Source organism: Delphinus delphis, chromosome 11 (genome assembly GCF_949987515.2).
Source record: "Delphinus delphis chromosome 11, mDelDel1.2, whole genome shotgun sequence".
NCBI lineage: Eukaryota > Metazoa > Chordata > Mammalia > Artiodactyla > Delphinidae > Delphinus > Delphinus delphis.
In genome coordinates this window covers 96955797-96973081 of record NC_082693.1, presented here as the reverse complement: position 1 = coordinate 96973081, position 17285 = coordinate 96955797, and the positions used below count along the sequence as shown (strand labels likewise).

The 17285-nt window shown below is 51.5% G+C and overlaps 1 protein-coding gene across 2 annotated transcripts in view; it reads right to left on the bottom strand.

Annotated features, from left to right (window-relative positions):
• SAMM50 (SAMM50 sorting and assembly machinery component) overlaps positions 1-14700 on the bottom strand; it is a 32815-nt gene extending 18115 nt beyond the window's left edge. Inside the window, exons 1-8 of one of the 2 annotated variants that reach the window (XM_060025798.1) lie at positions 14528-14700; positions 9534-9644; positions 8003-8104; positions 7087-7174; positions 3838-3944; positions 3228-3358; positions 2903-2990; positions 395-523 (exon numbers count right to left, since the gene is read on the bottom strand). In XM_060025798.1, coding sequence (XP_059881781.1) covers positions 395-523; positions 2903-2990; positions 3228-3358; positions 3838-3944; positions 7087-7174; positions 8003-8104; positions 9534-9644; positions 14528-14548 — 777 coding nt within the window. In that variant the 5' untranslated portion in view covers positions 14549-14700. The remainder of the gene's footprint in view (positions 1-394; positions 524-2902; positions 2991-3227; positions 3359-3837; positions 3945-7086; positions 7175-8002; positions 8105-9533; positions 9645-14527) is intronic. The other variant, XM_060025799.1, reaches the window with a different exon arrangement.
• Positions 14701-17285: the final 2585 nt, after the last annotated feature.

Genomic DNA, 17285 nt, shown 5'->3' with positions numbered 1-17285 from the left:
TTCCATAACTCTTCTGACACTTAATCTTTACGGAAACCCCATGTTACATGTGAGGGACCTGGGAGAGTCGGGGAAACACGTCACATCCACTGGGTGGGCCATTCCGACCCCATCGCCGGCTCTGTTCTCTCAGGGAGCTCGACACCCTGACCAGTCAACTCAGCCAGCTCCCGACTAAGATGCCACAGTCAGCTCTTACGCACGCCACTGCCCGTTACCTCTGATGTTACTTAGAAAAAATGACATGCGGTTGTGTCCAGAAATTCAAGTGACCAGAAGGCACCATTTTAGCCTCCCAAACTGTGACGCTTCTCAATCCCTCCCGATGCAGGCGAAGGCGATTCTCCCAACTTAAGGCACGGCTGCGTCAAAGTATCTACACATCTGCCCTTACCGAGAGAGATGACTTCAGCGAGTGCCCGCTCTCTTTTCGGACGGCAAAAGACACTGTCCTGGCAAGGCAGCCCAGCTCTCGCCACACGCCCTCCCACTTCACAGTGTGGCTGGTCTTCCAAATGGGAAACTGCAGGCAAACACGGGAAACCGTCAGCCTTCCGTGCTGCGCGGACAGGGGGCCGCCCCAAGTCAGGTCCTGGGATGAGGCGGCACTAAATGGACGGACTAAAAGCTAAGACACAATGTTTTTAATGATGGATGGGAGACAGGAAGAGACGAAGGGAAGCTGGGGAAGGAGGGAACAGAGCAGGCAGGCAGGAGGGAGGAGGGGAGAAAGCCATGGCCACGATCAAAGGGAAAAACTGCACGAGGGGCAGGGCTGTGCTTTGGGTGCGGAGACGGGGTGGCTCGTCTGAAAGCTGCATACAGCTTTGTAACTGACTGCTTCCTTTTCCAGTCTAAGACCATTGGACACACACCCCGCCGGCTGTCTGCAGCCAGGAGAGGTGACCCAGATGACCCACATCAGCCCCTGGAGAAGAGCCAGGAGACAAGTTACACATGAGTGAAGAGCTTCCTCCCTGCGGCCAGAGAGGCCTGAGCCAAGTGAAGGCTGGGGTCCAGGCAAGTGGGACCCGCCTCTTGGCCTGACCCTCTTCCCTCGAAGCCAAGCCAGCCTGTCTTAGACTTCCGTCTTAGAGAAATGTGCAGGTTGGTTGTGAACAGCGAATGACGTAGCTTGGTGGCCTTGGGAAGGACACCAGTGATGCAACCCTTACAAGGGAGCCAGGCCACGTCAGTCCCCAGAGGGAGTCCCACGCTGGGCATTCTCATGGCACTCAGGCCCAGAGAGCCCACGTGGCTTCCAGGGTGACAACGTGGGGCCACTACCTCAGCACGATTCCTCGTGAAGCCGCCACGAGGCACCGGGCCAGGCCCTGGGGAGGCAGACGGTGGGAGGGCAGGCCTGCCCAGCCGCCTTTTCTGCAATGAGGGTCCCAAGATGCAGCTACTTTCCCAATGCCTGTGGGAGGGGGAGAGCTGACGTAAAGCCTTCCTCCCTCCCTTATAAGGCGGCTCTTAACGGGAGAAACACTACTGCTCAGAGGAGACACATCTGTGTCTCTGGATTCCCAGCAGGAGGACGAGGCAGGGCCCAGATGATGCCCCTGGGCTTGCGTAGCAAGCACCTACTTGGTGCAGACCCCGAGGACACACGTGAGGAGGATGCGGTTTTCTCCTCCGCAGCCTCAGCTCTCAACGGCAGGGCTGCAGCTGCAGGAGCTCCCGCCCTTGCGTCCCTTTGCCTGCCCTCCCTCACGGCCTATTCCAACACTCTGACGTCCTGCATCTCTATCCCATGTGGACAAACAAGGTGCTTCTACTCTCCTGAGGATCTGCTCTTTCAAAAAGGCTTAAAAGAAAGAGATAAAAGGGGACTCGGGAGAGAAAGGTGGGGAGAAACCTCCCACCCTGTCAGTAGCCTCCGCGTCCTGCGGGAGGGCAGGGCTGGAGAGAAGAGTGTCTGCCAGGGTGTCGGCTGCCGCGTCCCCAGCACTGGGCAGGAGGGTCTGAGGGCAACCCCCTGCACATGGAGTAGGGCGGCCACACCGAGGTGAGAATGGACATGCGTCTCCATCCTGAGCTGCGCCCTCCTGGCTACCTCGGAGCACTCAGTTTTCATGACTTTGGGCTGCAAAGGTAAGAAGCATGAGTGGTTGATGCGTCTCGAGTGCCCACAGGGGGCTGAGCGCACAGCAGGAGGCAAGCCTGGGCAGGGACTGGGGACTGTCAGACCACAGTCACGGGGCAGGGGCGACGAGGGGCGTGCTGAGACAGTTTCCTGGGCCCCATTCCTGGTGATGCTCACTCAGCAGGTCCCTCGGGACCATGAATTTGCAGGTAAGCCCGAGGCTGCTGGTCTGAAGACTTGGGGAACTATTTTTATACGGGATTGTGTCTCAAGGTCTTTCCTCGTTAACTAAAGCCTAGAACAGGATGGGAGGAATAAGGATGAGCTAGAAAGGAAGGAAAGAAAGAGCAGCGTTCATTGTAAAGCCAAAAAATGGTCAAACGATAGTAACTCCATGCGCTGCATCCTGCTAGACGTCAACTAACTGTAAACCAATGATGAAAGCTTCCAGAAACCTGAAGTAACTTTCACTGGCTGTCAGGTTTCGATCTTAGCAGGTACAGGAAGGACAAACAGATGGTGTCCCAGGAAGTCAGGAGCAGGGAAGAAATGTGACCAGGTCAAAGGAGCTGCCACCATGGAGATTAGCCACTCTCTGGCCCCGGCACGTGCACTTGGCTAGTGAAGAGGTGCCCTGCCGGCAGGGCAGAGAACAGAGGGCGACCCCAGCAGCAGTGCCTGAGGCTCCGAGCATCAGACCACACAGTGGCTGTGCGCGCCCCGCCCTGCCCCCACTTGCTGTCTTTGGGAATCAATCAATCAACAGACTCTTTGGTCCCAGTGTCCGAAGGGAAGGACTGAAAAGCTACTTACACTGTACTCGGCTGACACTCCTCTGTCTGTCTCGCGCAGTGAGCTCCAAGGGAACTGTCCCGTAACTTTATATACGTTTACAGAGAAACTAGGAGACAATGGGACAGAGCTTTAAAAGCTGAAACAGTGATTGTAACTTGTACACATTTAAATCAACAGATTTAAAAATATACTTCAGGGGTTCATCTTCATGGGGAAATCTACGGGCTTGTTGTAACACTGCAGAAGGGTCAGCTGATTCTGCAGAGTTTCTTTTCACAAACAAGCCACCTATTTTAACTTTTAAACCAGGCCACTGAACTCAATGATCTGTTTGGCTTCCTACTTTCTTTCGAAGTGTCCAGGCTGTGGTTTGAAGAAGGACAGGCCATACGAAGTTTCTTTTGTTCCATAGGAAAACTGAAAAGTCACCTTTTCTGCACGGCCTAGAAGATTAGGGAGTTTGAGGCCAAGTACCTAGGAGGAAAAAAAAATAGCAGGGGTTTAAATGGAAGGAATGATAACTGTTTAGAAAGACTGCGTGAGCTAAGGGACTCACTCAAACAGAACAGAACTGTAGATGCGGGTCTGCCTTTCATTTGTGATCGCTCCTCATCCTTCAAGTGTGCCTCCGCTGAGCGCACACACCTGGTGAATTCAAGAAGGCTAAACCTTCTGACTGAAGCTCAGAGAAGTCAACTCCACGGGTTTGGAGTTTAGGGGAATTTCAACAGGAAACTAGTAATATGAACATGTGATATGCCCACATCACTCCCAAACAATCCACACTTATAACAAAGCATGTTATAATCAACTCTAAGATGAATGAGGACCACGGGATAGTTTACAAATAAAGGTTGAGGGGCGTGAAAGAGTTCCCAAACTACCATCAGTCGTGTTTTCAAAGCTCACGATTGAAAGTTCCACTGTTAGGAAGGGAAAGACCTGTATCTCACCATGCTGCCTTCGTTGTTCCCAACCATGGTGTTATAACTGCCCGTTAATCTCCTTAATTCAGTTACTTCAAAGGTAACGTCTAACCCGTTGGGAAGAGCATTGTCACCTAATAAGTGAAAAAGATGAAACAATTCAGACAGCTCCAGCATGCAGTTTTATGTCTGGTCCCACTGCTGCAAATGACAAAACGCTTGGGTTTAAAGCCCAAGAACGTGCACACACAGAATCCCATTACACCTCGACGCCAAACGGAAGATATCAAAAACGGACTTTGCTGCAAGGAATCAGCAGCGGCAGCATTACTTCAACACACGTTATTTACATTATTTGCCAAACGTACTTGTTCCCCTACTAGTGAGGCCCTTGAGAATACCTGGGGCCTCAATTCAGCTGACATTACAACATGGAATTCTTGTGACAAGAGGGGCCCTAGGAACCCTGGCGGAGAAGCAACACGTCGACACAGATGGAGGAGGTGGATCTTCCTGTCCTTCCTCAAGCGGGGCGCGTGGTGCCTGAGCTCAGTGCAGCTACCCCTTAGCCACTGTGGGCCCCGGGGGCAGGGGAGCAGGGCTGAGCGCCGCAGGAGCCTGGGCGCCCCTCAGAAAGGTCGGGGCTGACCCTGCGGCCCTGGCTGGACACCAGCCGCATCTGGGAGCTGTCAGACTCACAGACACCCAGGCACTGGCTCGCAAACACTCAGATTCAGCTGGTCTAGGGTGGGGCCCTGACACCACTCTTCTTTTTGATTAGCAGACTTTACTGTTCAGAGCGGGTTTGGGTTTATAGAGAAACTGAGTATAAAGTTCTCACCCCCTCACACACATTTCCCCCTCATTCAGTCTGCACTAGTGTGGTGCGTCTGTTACAACTGACGAACTAACAGTGAGACGTTACTATGAACTAAAGTGTGACTTGCACTAAGCTTCATTCTCGGCGTTGTACATTCTAGGTGTTCGACAAATGGATGGCGTCCATTCTTTTTTAAAAGCTCCCGGGTAATTCTAAAGGCAGCCAGGGCCGAGAACCACTGACAGAAGTGGACCAGCTGACCACATACACGTCACATTTACGACAGACAGGAGAGCGCTGAAACTAAATGCCACCCACAAGGCTTGCCACGAAGCAAGCCCTCCGGAGCAGCGGCAAGGGCCACTCGGTCACGCATTTGTTCGACCGGGGCAAGTCGCTTAAACCTCTCTGAGCCTGTTTCCTTAGCTGAAAAATGTTTTTTTCTAGAAGAATAACCATGACACTCCACCAGGTTTTTGTAAGGCCCCAACTGGGTCGTGTACAGAAACCCTCCCCACGGAGCCCAGCACAGACATTTCTGTTATTACTACCGCGACTCCAAGGGGCAGAGACAGCCGGTGGTGTCCCAGCACCCCTTCTCGCTGCGTACCAGTCCAGCGGGTCTCACGCTTCAGCACGCATCAGTCACCTGCAGGGCCCGCCGTGCCGGACGGCTTCAGTGGGATGTGCCTTTCTGCCAGGTCCCCAGGAGAGCAGAGCTGCTGGTTGGGGGTGCACTTTGAGAACCACGTTTCTCATCGTAATTGAATCCTCACGTCTTGGCTGGGTCTGTGGCCACATAGACTTGACTTCTCAGCCTGCCCTATAGCTCCATGTGGCCATGGGATGAGAGGGGAGAACCGTGTACAACACGTGGGACAGGCGCTCATGGAGGGTGGTGTGCCCTTTCACCCCTCCTTCCTCCTTCCTGAGGCTGGAACGGTGCTCAGCCATCGCAGGGACCAGGGGACCCTAGAGACGGTGCAGTGACAAGCACCAGGAGAAAACCACACCAGCCCCAGGTCGTGACCTCAGGGAGCAGAGCTATGACGACACCAGCCCCAGGTCGTGACCTCAGGGAGCAGAGCTATGACGACACCAGCCCCAGATGGTGGTCTCCCACCTGTCACGGAAAGAGATCTCTTTTGCCTAAGCCACTGGTATTTGGTGTCTCTGTTAGTCACAGATGAATCCATATTCCAGATAATGGAAATCCCTTTCATTCATATAGTATTTTACATTTTTGCAAGCACTTTCATATACTGTTTCCTTTTTTTTTTTTTTCTTTTTGCGGTACGCGGGCCTCTCACCGTGGTGGCCTCTCCCATTGCAGAGCACAGGCTCCAGACGCGCAGGCTCAGCGGCCATGGCTCACGGGCCCAGCTGCTCCGCGGCATGTGGGGTCTTCCCGGACCGGGGCACGAACCCGCGTCCCCTGCTTCGGCAGGCGGACTCTCAGCCACTGCGCTACCAGGGAAGCCCTACTGTTTCATTTTTATCTTCTCAAAACTATCTTCCACTCAATCCTGAAGAGTTCACTTGTTCCTTGATTCATTCCACATATGTATTTTTCAGATGTCTACTCAACTCAGAATGAAGTCTGCAGCCACGTAGTAAGTCCTTCATGATGCAGTCTCCTGATCACTTTCCTGCCTTATCTTTCATCACTCTCCTTCCCCACATCTGCACTCTGGCTCTACGGAGCCCTGTGGTCCACCCAATGACCCTTTCTCTCTCTGGCCACTGGGCCTATTAAACACTCTCTCTCTCCCTGGAACACTCCTCATCAGCCCTGCTCCCCAAACGAACTCACACACATCTTTTAGGTCTGAGCTCATGTATCACCCCTTCCGGGAAATCTCTGATCCGTCTTTCCCTCCGCCCCACCAGGAGAGGCAAAGTTTCCTCCTCCAGCATCCCCTGCTTACAGCACGACTTATCAGCTGAACTGTCCTCACTTCTCTGTCTGTCCCCGACGCTCTCCCACTTGACCAGAAGCTCCTTCAGAAGGAGACTATGCCTTGTCTGCTACTGTCCCCCCCCATGGCAGGGACTCATTAACGAAAGAATAAACACTGACCAAGTGGACAGAATTGCCCAATATCACACAACAAACGAGCAAATGAACAAAAACCAAAAGTGAAATCTGATTCCTACTGCCCTCCTCTTTAACACACATTTAGGTGGAGTCTGCTAAGAGTCCATCCGGACACCTGCTGGGGTGGGCCATTCAGAAAAGCCTGGCTCTCTCCTTCTCGGAAGGAGATCCTTCTCGGAGCCCTGGTACCATCCAGGGGCTCAGACAACAGCATCTTCAAAGTCACCCATCCTCCCTCGGCCTGACGTAAAGATCCAATTACTCCCTTGAGGCCACAGGCGCTCTCTGCCTGGACACGAGGTGTCTGTGATCCTGGAGGACGGAGGGAATCAAACAGAAACCGCACCATAATATGCACCTTGACATGTATCGATCAAGACATCCACCTGTCTAAATATTCCCAGACGAAGCAATTTCTCACGGGCTTCGTGAGATTTCCTCATTACCTGTAAGAGAAAAAATAATAATGATAAAAATAGAGACTGTATTCCTCTAAGATCCGGGAATGTAAATGGTGGCTGTAGCATTTAGGCCGGCGGCTTAGCATGTGGTGTGAAGTACTGATCCCTGAGAAGAGCGCCCCACTAAGACCAGACAAGTGAGCCGTTACTTGAGTAAAAAGATTACTTAGTAAAAAGTTACTTTAAGCTTAAAAAAAAAAATACAGTTTTTTAAAGTGGGAATGGCCGAACACTGCTGAAAGGTCAAGTGAAACGGGGACTGGGAGAAGGCAGCTGGGCGTGGCCTCAGGAGGCTGCTGGTGACTCTGCCCAGGCTGGGAGATGTGGTGCCGAGGGCAGAAGGACAGAAGGAAGCCATGGAGGAGAAGACGACAGTGCAACCCAGGAAAGACCCCAATGGATAAACAGAGTAAAGGCCCGAGGAGACGGCGAGGGTGGGTAACTACCAAGAGCCCACGCCCCCGGTCGCTGAGGGCCCTCAAGGGGAAGCACACTGAGTGCTAACGGGGTGCGGGAAGGGTCAACACCTACTGCCACCAGCTCTACGGCAGCGCTGGGACGGCTGTGAGGAACACAGAGAGGGGCCAGTCGTGGACGGGAGGACAGACACCTCTTCTCCGGGATAAGGGTGAAGGCAAATGCACGTCAGTATGTGGGAGGCTTCTGGGAACTGAGGGGGCTCAGCCCCCTTCAGCGTAGGCGACAAGGTCATCCGTGGAGGCTGGGGCGGGGTACTCAGTGTGTGAGCGCACAGAGCTTCATGGGATCTTCAGAAGGGAATGGACAAGAAGACCAAGCAGAGGGAATACTTGCCTCGATAAGGTTTTTAGCCTTAAAAACATCTCCAATTTCACACATGATGATGTCATCTTTAGTCCTTCCAAGCCCATCAAAATGAACGTGCTGGACGACCACCTAGACGTGACAAGGGGACGCAGATTACTGAGTACCAGACAGGGCAAGAGGTCAGGCATCGAGGCTAAAGACAAATGTCTGAAATTAGTTTCAAAGACTTTTTTTTTTTTAATTTAATGATCCACGCTTCTTAATTCCTCACCTTTTCAAAAAACTGGTCACTTGAACTGACTAGGTCTTTACTTCCTGTGAATGAGATCAACAAGGTCTCTGCAGCCAGGTGACCAAGGTCCAGGTCAGTCTTAAACCCAGGCAGGGTGCAGAGGTCCCCTACACATCCTTCCCCAAATGTTCCCCGAGCACTGGCCTCTGGATGACGCTGACCGTGACCTAGTGTAGTAACGGCATGTATTTTACCAGAGATCTTGTGTGGATTTCAATATAGCCTGATAAATGCTGGCTCAGAGCCTCTCACCTGTCTATAAATGCTCACTTCATTGAATAAAAATGCACTGATTACCTATGAACCAAGTATCATTCTGAACACTGAGAATATAGCAGTGAGCAAAACATAAAAATTCCTGCCTCTATGGAGGTTATATTCTAAAGGGGAGAGAAATAGGCAACATACACAGTACAGTAGATGGTAGCGAGCAACAGAGACAAATCAAGAAGGGATAATGGGCAGTGGTAGGGAAATGTATGACTTACAGGTGATCAGAATACTATACTAAGATCTTAAGCAAAGAATTAATGGGGGCTTCCCGAGTGGCGCAGTGCTTGAGAATCTGCCTGCTAATGCAGGGGACGTGGGTTCGAGCCCTGGTCTGGGAGGATCCCATGTGCCGCGGAGCAACTAGGCCTGTGAGCCACAACTACTGAGCCTGCACGTCTGGAGCCTGTGCTCCGCAACAAGAGAGGCCGCGATAGTGAGAGGCCCGCGCACCACGATGAAGAGTTAGCCCCCGCTTGCCACAACTAGAGAAAGCCCTCGCACAGAAACGAAAACCCAACACAGCAAAAATAAATTAATTAATTAATAAACTCCTAACCCCAACATCTAAAAAAAAAGAATTAATGAAAAATGTGCTTACATTTCTCCCACTGTATTTAATTTCAAAGGCAACCAAGTTTAGAAAAACTTTTATTCAAGACCCAAGGTCTGTTTTCTGGGAGCAGGGAACAAAGAATAAACTTAAGCATAATTTGAGTTTCTCTTTGAAATACTTTTCGGGTTTTTTTTTTTGTAACATAAATTCAAAAATGTGTTTGTTTACACTTGCCACGTAAATAATCACCAAGGAAAAACGATTCCTTTAAAACCAGAAACTATTTCTCCAAGTGTCCAGTCTTTCTGAAATGTAGTTGGCTGCAAACTCTCCTTTGATAAAGGTGTTGACACAGGTTAATCCCTTTATGTTTCCCCAGCGGCTTGTGGAAGCCAGTGTTTCTAGTAACAACTCTATCCAGCCCTCAACAGGATACTCACATCCTTGTTCTCAAGAATCTCCTGTTTAGCTTCAGGTTCAACTTCAACAAATTCAGCTTCTTCTCCTAATGCTCCAAAATCAGGTCCACTGGCTGGAAGAGGCTCCAAACTCTGAAAGGGAGGGAGGAACCACAGATAAATGAACTTATATTAAAAAACAAAAGCTTGGGGGCCTCCCTGGTGGCGCAGTGGTTGAGAGTCTGCCTGCCGATGCAGGGGACGCAGGTTCGTGCCCCGGTCCGGGAGGATCCCACATGTCGCGGAGTGGCTGGGCCCGTGAGCCATGGCCGCTGGGCCTGTGCGTCCGGAGCCTGTGCTCTGCAGCGGGAGGGGCCGCAGCAGTGAGAGGCCCGCTTACCGCAAAAAAAAAAAAAAAAAAAGCTTGGGACTTCCCTGGTGGCACAGCGGTTAAGAATCTCCCTGCCAATGCAGGGGACACGAGTTTGAGCCCTGGTCCGGGAAGATCCCATATGCCGCGGAGCAACTAAGCCCGTGCACCACAACTACTGAGCCTGCGCTCTAGAGCCCACATGCCACAACTACTGAAGCCCGCGTGCCACAACTACTGAAGCCTGCGCTCTAGAGCCCGTGCTCCGCAACAAGAGAAGCCACCGCAATGAGAAGCCCGCACGTCGCAACAAAGAGTAGCCCCCGCTCGCCTCAACTAGAGAAAGCCCGCGCGCAGCAATGCAGACCCAACACAGCCAAAAAAAAAAAAAAGCTTTTAGTTTTGTCTTTAGACGGTGCCCCAGAAAACTCAGGACCGTGGTGCCCTCTGGGGCTGAAGGCAGCAGGGTGGGGGGCACACGGGCAGCATAAGTGGCTGTCGACGCACAGGTGTTAGGCTGGCGCTGACCCCTCGCTGTCCAGAGTATTGCTAATTCATAAAGCAAAGACGAAAATTCATCAGCGAAAGGGTCAGGCACAAACCCACGATGGCTGTGCCATGAGCCGAGGACTATACCGCACCTAGTTCTGTACACTTGAGGCCCATCTGAAGACCAAAAACAAAAAAAATTTTTTTTTGCTTTCCCGTCATAGAAAGTATCCTAATTTTTAAAATCAAAACTGGATACGTTCTAGGATAATTATATTAACCAGCCAAATTAGTAAAAAATATGTTTCTGGACTCATAATTCGTTTTGGTTCAGAAAGTCTCACAAACTAAGGGGAACTGCATATGCTCATAAAATGGGCCAGCCAGAAAGCCCCTTCCTTCAGTCTGAACTGACATTGTGTCACAAGCATTCTAGCATCTTCTGAGTAAGGATTCTATAATAATAATTATGGAGACATGATAATACAATAGTTCGTATGATAATGAACACATAACAGTGTGTATTTATTACATATATACGGGGATTGCCAGACACTCGTGGAAATGGATTCAGAAGGTCTAGTGTGGCACCAGGTGATGGGAGAAACAGGCAACTCTGGGGAAAACTATGGGAACTAGTATCCGGCTGCTTCCTCACTCCACCAGTTCTCTACAGATAAGCACTTCTGAAGCGCACAGGAGCATCTGACATCTGCAGAATGAGGAGCAGTGGGGACTCGGGGCCCCTCTCACCTTCTCCCTGGAATGTTCACGGCCTCTTGTCAGCACATCCTCCATCATGCCACTGGTCCTCCGGAAAGGTAATGGCCTGACAGCGCCATGTCCTCTCTCCCATCCTTGCCCTAAAAGACTCCGAGAGTCCTCAAAGGTGCCCTCAGGGGCACATGCAACTAGATTCCTTAGCAGGGCACGTGAGGACCTCCACCATGCGGCCCCCACCTGCTACTCCAGATTCAATCCCCACCACTCCCGACCCTTACCTTTGTGTCTGTGCACACCTGGTTCTCTCCGCCCAGGTTAACTACCTGCCTCCCCCGAAAGAGCTGAAAGAACCACCTGCAGTGCCATCTCCTCTGTGAGCCATCCCTGGCTTCTTCAGGGAGAATCAGTCCCTCCTTCACAAGACACCTCTTGGAGGAAATTTATGACCCTTACAGGTACTGCTTTTTCTTATTTTTATCTGCCCTGCTATATCAGAAATAATCAAATATTTATGGAATGGGTGAGTGAATGATTTTTTCTTTTGTTCTCACATTTCATAAACATCTGAGTGCCTACTGTCCCCTAAAGAGCAGGGAATGCAGCCGTGCATAAGACAGAACCAGTCCTTCCCTCAGTGGCAGAAGTGGATTATTTACAGAAGTAAAAAGGGAAGATAATGCTGGGCAAAGAAACAGAATTTATTGCACATAATTAACCTTTCATTTTTGTTGTGTAAATTTTTTTTTTTTTTTTTTGTGGTACGTGGACCTCTCACTGCTGTGGCCTCTCCCGTTGCGGAGCACAGGCTCCGGACGCGCAGGCTCAGCAGCCATGGCTCACGGGCCCAGCCGCTCCGCAGCATGTGGGATCTTCCCGGACCGGGGCACGATCCCGCGTCCCCTGCATCGGCAGGCGGACCCTCAACCACTGCGCCACCAGGGAAGTCCAGTGTGTAAATATTTTTAAAACGAGATCATTACTATATTTCTCAAAAATATGAACAAATTAAAACAGTAACTTTTTTTTTTTTTTTTGCAGTACGCAGGCCTCTCACTGTCGTGGCCTCTCCCGTTGCAGAGCACAGGCTCCAGACGCACAGGCTCAGTGGCCATGGCTCACAGGCCCAGCCGCTCCACGGCATGTGGGATCTTCCCGGACCGGGGCACGAACCCGTGTCCCCTGCATCGGCAGGCGGACTCTCAACCACTGCGCCACCAGGGGAGCCCGATAGTAACTTTTTAACGCAACATTTCATGAATGTGCTTTCTGTATTTAATTTTATGTAGTGCAAAAAAGTATATTATAGATGCGCAGATTGTCTATGCAGAGCATATACTATGGTTAGGAATATACGCACATATTCATTCTTCTGAATCTGAATGCTTGACAAAAAGACTTTGGGCATAAAGTCTATGCTAAAAAATTTCCACTACGGTTCCTAAAACCTCAAAAGCATGAAACACACCTCACCAAAGACATGCTAGACCCATCTGTATTCTTAAATCTGAAATTTAGCCTTTAATTCAAAAGGTGATGTCTTTACAGTTTCACCACTGCACCAAAGCCTGATGTCCTAAATGAACTGTTTCACTACTAGAGATTCATTCATTCTCCAAATATCCACCCACCATGTGACAAGCGCTTACAAGGTCCTCACGCTCACAGAATTTACATTCCAGTGTCCGGGTACGCATTTAGTGAAATGAATTAAAGTAAATATTTGGATCTAGCCTCTAACCTTTAAGCAGATCAATCTACTAGTGAGTCGACAAATTTTATCGAACGCCACGTGCCAGGCACTAGGCAAGGCAGTGCTAGCTGGAGAAATAGGACATGAAATAAATCTAATGAGTTATGAGCAGCATCCTTAGAGTGATATAGACTAGAATCAGATAGAAAATACAAGAAAAAATAATAGGTATCAAGGGTAAATACTGTTTCAGAAAACTTTTGTTTCACATATGCATGAAGGTACCAGATAGCAAATATGGGATGTTTTCTTACTGTGAGTCCTGAGCAAAATTCAAACAACGCTGGCTAGTGAAATGTAAAGGCCAAATTAAAGAACCGAAATTATTTCTTGTCAATACATTCATCAAAGGAGCAGCAGTTTTAGTGTCAAAGGAGCTTAATAAAAGCAGAGACTTTTTTTTCCTGTACTCCTAGCACCTACAAGAGCGCCAGGCACAGAGTTGACCATCGGTAGATATTAGCTGAATAAACGAATGAATGCTTACTCTGCGAAGATGCTACAAGGGATGCAAGGCAAGTAAAATGCAGCTCCTACCGTCATCTAGAAACTTAGACTTTAAAAGGATAAGTCAAAAATGCAGAGCTAAGACAGGACACCAGAGTAGAAATGTCAAGGAGGTTGGCAACACATCCCAAATGAGGAGAGATAAGGAGGTTCATATAGGAAGTGACTTGAACTGAGTTCTAAAAGATGGGACTATTTTGCCAGCTGAAGATGGGAGTGGGGGTGAGTGATGAGAGAGGAAGCTCCGCCCAACAGCACGGTCCAAAGAGTGTGTCGAAAGAGGAACGGTGTTTCATTTGCAGGAAGTATCCGGAAATGGAAGTTAAGTCCATTCCCGCACACCAGGCTGAGAAGTCTGTGCTAAACTCTTTTGGGAAACTCCTGACAACTTCTCAGCAGGGCAACTCAAACAATCAACGTCGTAGAAGAGAAGTTGTGTTGAGGGCTGGGACTCAGGAGGTCTGAGTTTTAGCATATTCTGAGGCTCTAACGGTGTGACCTTGGACAAACAGTCACTCTCTGGGTCTCAGTTAAGATTACGATAAAGAGCAGCTGGGCAGCTAGGGTGCCACGCTAAGCACCCGAGCAAGTGCTTTACGTGTATTGTCTTTCAATTCTCCTAACAGCCCGGTGAGTACTATCACTGCCTCCGCTTTAAAAGGAGGTACTAAAGCTCAGCGAGGTTCCGTCTTTGCACGGTAACCAAGAGACACGAGGACTCCTAGCTGGGTCTGGGTTGGAAGACACTACTTCGTGCTCTAAGAGTCTAGCAAGACCCCAGGAGCGGCTAGGCGGGAGAGTTCGGAAAAGGTGACGGGTAAGGAACTAAGACGCCCGAAACCGCTAAGGACAGAAAGAACTTATTCCTCCGCTGTAGGACATCACGCAAAGCCCGAGAGTTCTTTCCGGGCCACTGCCTCGCTAAGTGACCTTGGGCAAGTCACGCCCCTCCTCTGAGTATCCGTTTTCTGCTCGAAAGCCTGCGGTACCTGCTGGCGGCATCTCTGCGGCCTCCTCCACCCGGCCCGCGGCGGCCCAGCGCTGGGGCGCTACAGGCGGAGATCCCCGGCCCCGTTCCGCACCGGCCTCGGAGCCCTGCAGTCCCCTCACCAGGGCAACCCTGGCCGCAGCCGCGACGGCGTCCCCCGCGGCGCCCACCCAGAGGTCACGCAGCCCGCGGGTCGCTGGGCCTCTTACCCTGGCGTGCACTGTCCCCATGGCTCCCCTTCTGGCCGCCGCCTCCCAGAGCTGCCCTGACCCGACGAAGGCTCGGCGGGTGAGGCAGAGAGCGAGTCCCCAGTGGCGGAGCTACCGGTTGGTGCAACACCCACAAGCCCCCGGACGCGGCTGACTGGGGGCGGCCATCATGTCCCGCCTTCGCCCCGCCTCCTGGCTCACGGTTCCTCCGCTCATTGGTCCTTAAGAATCTATGACCCGGATGTTCACGCCTACGCCGGGAAGCTCTGCGACTTGGAGACCGCCCGAGCGCCGAGCGTTCTGTGGCGCCCGGGAAGCTGCTGGCGCGTGGTGGGGGCCTCGCGTGAGGGTCCCGCTGGGAGTGCCGGAGCTGCCCTGGGGGAGACCAGACCAGCTGGTGGGCGCGCCGGGACTTCACTCACGTGTCTCCATTAACCCTCCTGGCACCTCGGCCCAATGGTGCAGCGCTTGTCCCCGCGCTCTGGCCGAGGCTCGGCACACGCGGCTGCAACAGTGGCCTCACCCGGCGTCTGGAGCAGCACAAATCCGGATCGGCGCCCTGCTCCTCTCCTGCTGGCCGCACGGAACTTTCAAGTCACTGAACCCCCACAGGGTTCAGCCTCCTCATTGGCAAAATGAAGTGTGACGGTCTTATCTGCTTCGCAGGGATGGATTACAAGGCTCGCATGAGAGTGTTGTTAACGCCTGGCGCAGGGCAGGGCACTTAGTGAGCAGCGAATAAATGACCATTATTCTTTCAACTGCAGTAAATGTCAGTGCGTGTCATCGGGGGTTCGCATGGGGGCCACTCACATCGGAGAACAGGACAGCCCTGGGACTTCGTTTGGGTGGTGGAAACAGCTTTCCCCCGCTCAGAAGACAGTATATAATAAGTAATAGTCACGTGGCGATACATGCAATGAGAGAAACAAGTAAGAGACAAAATGAGAGAAGGATTTTCAGTATCGTGTGCACTAATGTTTCCACCCCTTCCCAGAGACCCTGACACTCTTTTCTGTTTGATTACCAGCACCGGAAGTCCTCCAGCGTCCCTGGGGTAAATATTAAGTCCACATTCCCCTTCTTGCCTCCCAGGCCCTTCTCCTTCCCACACTGCATCCCTTGCCAGGTGACCTATCCATCTGTCTTCGCAGCTGGGCTGTCAGTCCCCAGAGGTGGGGACCAGTCTGTCTGGTTCCCTCCACGAGCCCAGAGGCTAGCAGAGTGCTTGGCGTGATGCAGGGACCTGGGGAATATTTGCTGAATTACTGCTCCCCTGCCGTAGGCTAGGGCAAACCGACACACCCTGCTTATTGAAAGTGCACATTCCTGGGCCTCAGCCCTGACCTGCTGAACCAACTTCTGGAAAGCAGAACCTGGAGATCTGAATATTTTTAAAGCGTGCCAGGTAATTCTTTTGACAACTAGGTTTAAGAACCCCTCATTTTAAAAAACTCTTTAGGGCTTCCCTGGTGGCGCAGTGGTTGAGAGTCCGCCTGCCGATGCAGGGGACACGGGTTCGTGCCCCGGTCCGGGAAGATCCCACATGCTGCGGAGCGGCTGAGCCCGTGAGCCATGGCCGCTGAGCCTGCGCGTCCGGAGCCTGTGCTCCGCAACGGGAGAGGCCACGACAGTGAGAGGCCCGCGTACCGCAAAAAAAAAACAACCTCTGTGTCCATGTCTGACTTCTTTACTAGTTTCTAACGTCTTTGAAGACATGGGGCCGCGAACCTGCTTATAAGGAACTTGGCCAGAAATGGGTGGAAGAGGAGCTCAGCAGGAGGTGAGGCAGAGGCGGCAGCAGGGCATCCGCGGGAGATGGGGGACAAGGATGCAGGGCCGTGATACAGGCAGGCAAGACGGCCTTGCACGAGAAGGGGAAAGGTGTGCAGGGCCAGGCCCGCGGCGAGAGACGTCTGGGCCTGGGCATGTGTTCAGGAGGCTGCAAGCTGATGAAAGAACTGGGCTATAAGTTAGCTGTTGACCCCAGGCAAGTCACACCAGTTTTAAGGGTCACTTTTCTCCACTATAAAATAATGAGATTGCTAAGGACCCTGCCAGTTGTACAAAAGATTTTTTTTTTTAATTGTCTTGCATTTCACACTAGGAAGTAATAGGTCCTGGGCTTTTGCAGGCTTTTAAGCCATTTTGGATCACCACTTGCCAGGGAATCACAACCAGATTAGCTCCCGTTTAGTGGTTATGATGCTGGCTTTATGGACAGACCCGCTGGCTGGGGTTCAGCAGTCATTCTACCACTGCTAAGCTGTGTGGCTGTAAGCAGGGCCCCTACCTCTCTGGGTCAGTTTCCTCTTTTGTAAAGTGAGGGTAGTAATGGCATCCACCTCACAGGATCGCTTTGAGGATTCAGTGAGTTAACAGATGTAAAGCTGTGCGTGGCCCAGGGAGAGTGCCCCCCCCACAAGGATTAGCTGTCCCTATACCCACGTGCCAGGCCAGGTGCCAAGTGCTTTTCGTAAATGGTCTTATCTAACCATCACAGTAAGGTAGGCTTTTGTAGAAGATGAAACTTAGGGCCAGAGAGACTAAGTGACTTACCCTAAATCCAGGTGGGACCCAAACAAAAGAGAGTGTGACATGGTCTCACCTCTGGCTCTTAGCCACCTCTGAATGATGCCCACGTGTCCCAGGGTCTCGAGGGGGCGGGGGGCGTGGGCTGGAGTAGATGGTGGCTCAGAAGCCTCCCGACCCTGGATTCCCCTCTTCTGGCAATTTTTAAAGGGGGGGTGGTGGGTGG